The 8,914-nt window shown below is 41.3% G+C and overlaps 1 protein-coding gene across 1 annotated transcript; it reads left to right on the top strand.

Moving 5' to 3' along the window:
• The first annotated feature begins 1,206 nt into the window (after window positions 1–1,206).
• On the top strand, window positions 1,207–2,052 carry LOC117513413 (carcinoembryonic antigen-related cell adhesion molecule 6-like). Its single transcript, XM_034173598.1, has 2 exons — window positions 1,207–1,628; window positions 1,736–2,052. Exons 1-2 carry the CDS (start codon window positions 1,256–1,258, stop codon window positions 2,050–2,052), a joined length of 690 nt encoding a protein of 229 aa, XP_034029489.1. The 5' UTR covers window positions 1,207–1,255.
• Window positions 2,053–8,914: the final 6,862 nt, after the last annotated feature.

The raw sequence follows: 8,914 nt of genomic DNA, 5'->3' as shown, positions 1-8,914 counted from the left end.
TTAATTCTGTAATTCTCATTTACAATTACAGGCAATCAGAACAAGATTTTTGGAGGTGTTGGGGAGTAAACAGGCAATCATAGCTGCTATAACTCTTCCACGATTTAAACTGCGTTGGCTGCGGTCACAACAAAAGAAAGATGAGGCCAAGGCACTACTGTTAGAGGAGTGTAGAAAAATAGTTCTGGAGGAAGGCAAACCAGGAACCAGCAGTGAGTCACAGTTGATGGACAGATCAGCTGTAGCTAAAGCTGTTGCTTTCTTCTCCTTTGAAGAAGACACTTCAGCAGCTGCTGAAAATCAAGTTGTTGACTATTTCAGGTCATCATTACAAGGAATGGAGACTTTGCAAGGATTTTCTCTTGTCAAGAGAATTTCCATAAGATATAATGCAGCCACTCCTTCAAGTGCACCTGTAGAGAGACTGTTTAGTCTTGGAAAGATTGTATTTTCACCCAAGAGGAACAGGCTCTCTGACCAAAGATTTGAAAAGCTGCTCCTCTTGAGGTACAATCAGTGGTTCAAGGGTTAGTGTGTTGTAAACTGTGTGCCTTTATGTTGTGCAATAAGGAAATACCATGTTGTACCATGTTTTGCACTGGATGATACTTATAAGCTCTCTGAAGCACATTTTTTTGTAATTAGTTACTTTGAAAATACTTAAAATAGCCTTCTGTCAGACAGTTGGCAACACTAATATTTATTAGTTCTTGTTTTTATCATATGCTTAGTTTTGCACTGAGAGCTACCATTTCATTATTGTAGCTGAAGCACATTTTGTTAATTTATGAATATGAATACTGTTGATACTTTTGAGATTTTGTTTTACTGTTTTGCACTGAATACAATCTTTTATATGTTTTACTTCAATTGAGGTGATTTTTGAGTCTGTGAGACATATGCCTTTATTTTTCGAGAAAGTTCATTTTGTATTCTTGATTATTTTTGTGGTTGCAGTGTAGTAATAATTCTGATAAATAAAGTTTACATTACATATATTATTTGTCTCTCTCTTCATATTAATGAATGTACTCCATTATTTACATGTAATAATGGCAGAAAATCTCTTATTGTTTTCGTTCCAGAACAACAATTTAATGTTATACTTACTTTGTCAGGTAACTAGTTACTTTTATACTCTGGTAACTGAGTTACTAACTGAGTTACTTTTTGGGAGAAGTAACTTGTAACTATAACTCCTGGTTATTTTAGATTTAGAGGAACATCTTCTCATTGTGACTGAAGTTTTCTTCCAATGTTCCATTTTGTTGTCGTTCTTCCACTCAGAGCTTTTCTTTCTCCTCCAGGTTTGACCAAAGCAGTCGGAATACTGCCAGATGATCCTCTGACTGCAACTGTGGGAGACACAGTGACATTCAGCACAACACTGAATCCATCACAGACACAGATTACATACATCAACTGGATCAAGGATTCTGATTTTGTAGTAATATATGGTGGTGGAGGAACCATTCCAGGTCCAGGTTATGAAGGCAGAATCACCCTCTTTCCAAACAGTGCAGCTCTGGAGCTCAGGAGTGTGACTTTGAAGGACAGTGGGGTTTATTATATTGACATAGATAACAATGGAACACGGCATGTAGACAGTAGAACATTGGATGTTTACGGTGAGCTGATGTTTAAATGCTGTTTCATCATTTTCAGTTTCCTGTTTCTGTCTGTTCCACTTTTGTCTGAACACAAACATCAAACCTTTCTGTTCATTTATCTGCAGTCAGAGTGTCTGATGTCGTGGCTGTTTCAAACGCCACACAGCTGGTGGAGTTCAGCAGCTCCGTCAGTCTGACCTGCACCTCCTCTGGCTCCGCCCTCTCTTTCCTCTGGCTGAACGTCACCTCAGAGGTCACAGACAGTGACAGAGTTCAGATCACTGATGGAGGGTCCACTCTCATCATCACCACTGTGACCCGCTACGACCACAGACCGTTCACGTGTCACGTGTCCAATCCCGTCAGTAACGGCTCCAGCAATCAACTAAAGTTGTCCATCAGCTGTGAGTTACTAACGTGCACGCTCACACTCCACATGTGACAAAGATCTTTATATTTACAACTGAAGCTCTTCTCAAAGTTTCATAAGGAGAGTTCTTTTCCTCAAGACATTTCTAAATAACGTTCTGTGTTCACATTATCAGCTGAAGTCATCTGGATCAGATTTTTTGTAAGATGGGTTAGAGAGTTAAATTAACACTGGAACAAGTGCATATGGTCCATTAAAATCATGTTCAATTAACACTATTGTAGTGTTAACTCTTTAAGTGTTAAAGTTGATCAATACTATTCTACACCATCCATCCTCTATACCTGCTTACTCCAATTAAGGGCCACCTGAGGGGCTGGGGCCTATCCGAGCAGTCACAGTGTGTAAAGCAGAGTACACCGTGGACAGGACACCAGTCTATCACAGGGGACGTTTGATGGCCGCCAAAATAGGGTTGTTTTCACTAAAACACCAATGATTTCTGTCATTATTAAGTCTATTGTTTGTTCCTGCCATGTATGATAAATTTGTCATAATTCATGTTAAAAAGGTAATTTGTTAAAAACAGAAAAAAAATTACATTCAGTCAGCATTGGTTTACCTCTATTTTATTTTAAAGGTGTAGTCAGTAGTCGCAATGCATTATGGGTAGCAGGTGCAGCAGCGAGTCAAAAGAAAAAAGTCACAGAAAGCCTGCCTGTCCATGCTCAAACATTACCTCCTGCGTACTAAATGTTAAATACACCTTCGAAAGCAACAGCTTTTCACTCGGGCTTTTCATTGAGCTTCTCAAGACAATTCTGAAAATTGTAAGCTGTGTAGAGAACCGTAATAAAGGAGGTAGATGCTCAGCTTCCTGGCTCATGAAATATGAGTTTGGCTTGCTGTTGATCTGCGTTAACATACATGGTGTATCTAACACGTAGTTATAACAGTACATAAATTATAAATATCTTTTTAATGATATGAGATAGAAACTTACTTGTTTCTGAAAAGTTAATTCTGTGGACTTTCGAGCCACCGTCCACCACCTTTGTACTTCTCATAGAAGCTGTGTGATGACGTGAGCAATGTTAGTGGCCAATCGGAATAGATTCACCATCACATGGTTTTCCAAAATCCAATCGTAGGGCAGATTCACCTCATGTGATACATCATTTTTAGGATTAATGTGTTACTAGCTGACCTGTTTGAATAGCCCCCTGGCTGCTCCAATGCGCCCTGCGCCATTACGCACAGCGAAAGTGAAAGTGAGCAGACGGAGAGCCTCTCATACAATCTCACGTGCTCAAACAGTGTGTATCAGGATTGCTCGACTAGTTTTTCTGTGAATGTTACTGAATAAGCCTGTGGCAATGTTGTGAAAGTGTAGGAACACGGACCCACAACAGGGGGCGCAATGAACGGACAATGGAGAGAGTAAATAACAAGATTTACTACTGAAACAAGCACGAGTAATACAACAAACACAATTTGGGGTCGAATCCGCTGGTGTCGTGTGGGCAGGCTCGAAGGTAGGAGACGTCTGTCTCAGTCGAACCGGAACCACCCAGATCTCCTCTGCCACCGAACCCTGGAAATACTGGAACCGCCAAGTCCCGAATTCCCAGGTGGCCACTGCCTCCGCTCGTCGGATCCGGTACTGCTGGCAGGAGAGAGCAACAACACACAGGAGTGGATGAACGCACCCAGTAACAGAGAGGGGAGAAGCCGCCTCCACCTCTTGGCAAAGTATAGCAGGAAGGTGAGTACTTATCCAAAGAATGAGGTTTTCAGTAGTCACCAGTCCTGAAAAAGGTTTTAACAGTCTTAGCTGATGATGCAATGTATAACTGCAGAGAATACTACCTTGGTCTTAGGCGATATCTCGGCACTGAGGTGGAGACGCCGTCCTCCTGATATACCTCGGTGCTGAGTAGAACAGCTGTGTCTGGTGATGGGTGACAGCTGTCACACAGACTACTCCCATGATGCGACAGCGCCCTCTGGTGCCTGGAGCCCGCACTCCAGGCAGGGCGCCCTCTGGTGGTGGTGGGCCAGCAGTACCTCCTCTTCAGCGGCCCACACAACAGGCAAGCTCTCTCGCTTCGGCGTAAAGCACTGTTTACCATATCAATGGAGCGATGGGGGAAGGGCCGCTCCTCAAACTGAATGAGCCTTGAAGTGTGAATGTTGCTTTCAGAGCAGGAGAGAAAAAACACACAGTCAACTTCATAGTAGAAGTTTGTGATGTGACCTTTGTGTAATAGCAGACAGAAATTGCTTTGAGATGAAGACAAACAAAACGCATACACCATTTTGTATATATTGTTCAAAATGTGCATTTGTGTTTATTGTTTGAACTTTTTTGTTGTACAGTCTTTCACACAAGAGCCCAAATTACCTTTATAAAGTGTCAAAACAGTTGTTTATTATAGTTTGCTGTGTGTTTTAAATAAATGTGTGTGGAAAATTATTTTCCGCTCTACTTTTTCCTTTCTTATTTCCTTTATTACACTTATAAAACACAACTATTACATATATATTTTGAAAGTACAGGTTGTCCTGAAAAAAAGACATAAAACTTGATTGTGCTATGCAGAGAGAGCTGTTAACAACAATAATAAAACATTTATGCCAGGCAAGTGAACTGTCCAAAAAATGTCCTCGGACCCCAGAGGGTTAACCACTGAATATGAAACATGACGGTAGATGCGTGAAATAACGTGGAATAAGTTTCTTTGCCAAAGCATATTCCATGTGACGTCAGTGACCCTATGGCCTTGGCGGAGGTTTGTGCTCTCCGAGTGCTTCTAGTTATCTCTATTTCTGCATCAAGCATAGATTCATCAAGCCATGTCTCAGAAAAGCACAAGACACCAGCCTTCGATTTTCGTGAAATAGCTCGTACCTCATCAATCTTAGAAAGCAGGCTTCTTATTGTCAGAGTTGTTCAGAGTTGGACCTGAAAAGAACAACTCAGTTAACACAGAAAATAATCACGCAGGAGACACTGAATTTCTTTTCCTGATCAGGAGAGAGCAGAATGAGCTTCACCCTCGTCACTGACCGTCCCATCAGCTCTGAAAGGCCCCGCCCATCTGCCTCCCATATTTATTAAATTAAAGTTACATACAAGCTTATAGGAACAACAAAATACAAACACATAAGCAACACAAAGTCTGGTTTCACGTCGATATGAAATTGTTATGGCTTTAAAACCTCCAGTCTCACAAAGTAAACAGCGTAACCCTGAACTAATACGCAGGTCACACCGCTCCCTGCTCAAGGCTGGAACGTTAATTAAAACGTACATCTGTGCTCAGCAAAAACATGATCTCAGCAAAACAGTCTGCCCTCTCACTGAGCCAAAGTTCATCTTCCCGTGTGAGCAGTTTAATGATTACTTAAACAGTTCAGTGAATATAGTGAATAGATATGTATCAATCAATCAATGTAGTGAATATAACTACTTTAGCAATTCAGTGATTAACAAAGAGAGTAATATTAATGAAACACATTGAAACACGTGTATATAATAAGATCAACGATGAAATCAAGACAGCAAATCAAAGTAAAGACATTAATGATTGATAACATATTGAAAAATTCCATCACTTATATTCAGATGTAAGATAGAAAAGCTGGATGTCTAGCAATTTCCTACTTTTAAACTCTGATAAGACTGAAATGATGGTTCTTGGTCCAGTGAGACATTGGCGTCAATTTGACCAGCTAATGCTTAGCCTAGGCTTGTGTGTCATACATCACACTGACAAAGTGAGTAACCTTGGGATAATTTTCAATCCTACTTAGTGGTGTCTTCTTCTGCAAGCCTCTAGTCCTGTGCAGCGGCATGGACTCACAAAATTTCCTGGACATTTTATTTGTCAATTGTGCTGGTAGCATGGCCAAAGCAGAGGGTCACCTCTTTGAGTCTGGTCTGCTTGACGTTTCTTCCTCGTATCATCAGAGGGAGTTTTTCCTTACCACTGTCAACTGTGTGCTTGCTCTAGGGGTTGGTAGGGTTAGACCTTACTTGTGTCAAGCGCCTTGAGACAACTTTGTTGTGATTTGGCATTATATAAAATATTAAATTGAACAGAGCGCATGTGCTGTGCCCGAATGAATGTGGTGACTGCTGTATGAGGTGCTCGAGTCCTGCTCCAATTTCCCACAAGTGCCATTTGACAACTCCTTCGCGTGCCATTCTGCCTCAGTCATGTTATGTGTGAAGGGGCCCTTACAGTTATCTACTCCACTATTTTGAACTATTTTTTACATTATATTTTAGCTGATGAAAAGCCACTTCTAACAAGACACTGACCTTGAAAATTTTTCCAAGGCAAAAATTTGTGGATTTGGAAACTAGTGTTGGCATAGGTTTGCACTCTATCAGTGCAATGATCTAGTTATTCTTATTATCAGTGTTATTTTATTATTTATTTTATTTTATTATTACTTCTATTTTGTCATTTTTTTTGTAAATGGACCACATTGGAAATGTGTTTTTACTTTCTTGTGTCATCCATGTATTTTTAACATACTTACAATTATATTATGTACGAGGTCTCTTAGATAATAAACCGACCCTTTTATTTATTTTTTTTAACTATATGGATTTGAATGACATGCGATTACACCAATCATGCTTGAACCCTCGTGCACATGCGTGAGTTTTTTCACGCGTGTCGGTGACGTCATTTCCCTGTCGGCAGGCCTTGAGTGAGATGTGGTCCCGCCCTCTCGGCTGAATTCCTTTGTTTCACACGCTGCTCGAGACGGCGCACGTTGCTTTATCAAAATTTTTTCTGGACCTGTGAGGAATATCCGAGTGGACACTATTCGAGAAATTAAGCTGGTTTTCTGTGAAAAGTTTAACGGCTGATGAGAGATTATGGGGTGTTTCTGTCGGTGTAAGGACTTCCCACGGAGCGGGACGTCCTGCAGCGCTTCCAGGCGCTGTCGTCGGCCTGTTTCGAGCTGAAAACATCCTAATTTAAGGCTTAATTCACCCAGGACATCGTGAGAGAACAGAGAAGATTCAGAAGAGGCCGGCATGAGGAATTTATGCGGACATTCCACTGTTTAAGGACATTTTTTTAATGAAAGACGTACGCGCAAATTCGCCGAGTCGTTTCCGTGACGACTCGGCAAATCTGTGTGCGCCGCGACAGGAAAAACACCTCCGTGTTGAAAACCATTTGTAGAATTCAGGCGGCTTTTAATGGCTTTCAACAAGTGAGTAACTGAGAAACTGTTTAACAGCTTGGGCATGTTCCAACTTGCCCGTTAAGATTTCCAACGGAGGTGTTTTTCCTGCCGCGACCCCCCGCGGTCGGGTCCAGCCCGACATGCGACTCTGCCCGCACGTTCTTTCATTACAAAATGACCGTTAACAATGGAATGTCCGAATAAACTCCTCATGCCGACTTCTTCTGAAAGTTCTCTGTTCTCTGACGACTTACTGCGTCAACAGAGCCTGAAATGTGGAAGTTTTCAACTTGAAACGGCGAGACGCTGCCGCCTCGAAGCGCAGATCGCCGTCAGGCGCCGTGGACCGTCCTTAAAGCGACACTACCAGACCAAAATCTCTCATCAGCCGTTAAAATTTTTACCGAAAACCAGCTGAATTTATTGAATGGTGTCCACTCAGTTGTGCCTTACAGTTTTGAAAAAAATTTTATCAAACAAAGCAACAGTCTCTGAGCCATTCCTAAACAATGAAAAAAATCGACGAGCGGGTGGACGACTCCTCACTCAAAGACTGCCCACAGGCGAATGACGTAACCGACAGGCGTGAAAAAACTCTTGCATGCCCACGAGGGTTCAAGCATGTCTGATGTAATCACACGTGATTCAAATCCATATGATTTTTGAAAAAAATAATAAGGTCGGATACTTTTCTAATAGACCTCGTACTTACCTTGAACTTACAAAGTAAAACCACCCACACATGCATACCAGGGCCCTTAAAACCCAAAAACCCAAACTCCCATGGTACACTGCAACACAACATCCATTGTTCACTGTTGTTTGATAATATTCCTAATGTTTATAAATTATTAGTCCTATCAACTTTACATTTTTGCAGCGTTTATCCTTGACCCAAAATACATAAGCATACCAAACGACAAATTCAGCACTCCCCAGTTTCTCTGTGATTGAAGCCATAAAGACGTGCGTGCATGTGCGCACGCGCACGCACACACACACACACACACACACACACACACACACACAGAAGCCATTTGCCTATTAATATGTAGAATACCAAAGTTTGGTATGGTCACTGTACCCTGTGGAACTCCGCACAACTGCACAACTTAATTTTTGTGCAGTCTCTGCATATTGTTGTGTTATTGTTAATTTGTAAAAACAACCCTTCTAATAATACTGTGGTAATCTATTGCATTCTTTTTGTGTTTGCTTGTCACATTCAGTTGGCCCAGAAAATATTAAATTGACAGTTTTTCCATCCAAGCTGTACCACATGGAAGGATCAGATGTCACCTTGTCCTGTGCGGCTGATTCCAGACCAGCTGCCCGGTTTGACTGGAATCTGAATGGAGAGAAACTGTCTCATTCTGGACCAGAACTCAGACTGAACAACATCCATCTGCATCAGAGTGGAAACTACAGCTGTCGGGTCTTCAATGAACAAACTCAGAGATATCAAACATCTCCAGATTCAGCCATCCATGTCTTAGGTAAATCTTAAAAATGTTTTTCTTTTCAGTGATATGGGGAAAACAGCACATTTAATCACTGTACAACAGCACATAACTCTAATGTAATTCATTATGTTAGAGTTCTACACTTTGGACACTTCTTTGTCCACTGAGAGGTTGTGAATCATCAAAGATTTTCAGTCTTGTGTTCTGAGACAGGTTAAATAGGGAACAAAAAGTACTCACTGACAGAATATGAATGC

Source organism: Thalassophryne amazonica, chromosome 7, assembly GCF_902500255.1.
Source record: "Thalassophryne amazonica chromosome 7, fThaAma1.1, whole genome shotgun sequence".
NCBI classification, from domain to species: Eukaryota; Metazoa; Chordata; class Actinopteri; order Batrachoidiformes; family Batrachoididae; genus Thalassophryne; species Thalassophryne amazonica.
The sequence above is the reverse complement of the archived record's forward strand: the minus strand, read 5'-3'. Positions and strand labels throughout refer to the sequence as shown.

Excerpts from the sequence above, each read along its gene's own strand:
- LOC117513413 (XM_034173598.1), top strand. The coding sequence starts at position 1,256 with ATGTTCCATTTTGTTGTCGTTCTTCCACTCAGAGCTTTTCTTTCTCCT. Across the intron at positions 1,629-1,735 it reads TAGAACATTGGATGTTTACG|TCAGAGTGTCTGATGTCGTG; the intron begins GTGAGCTGATGT and ends ATTTATCTGCAG.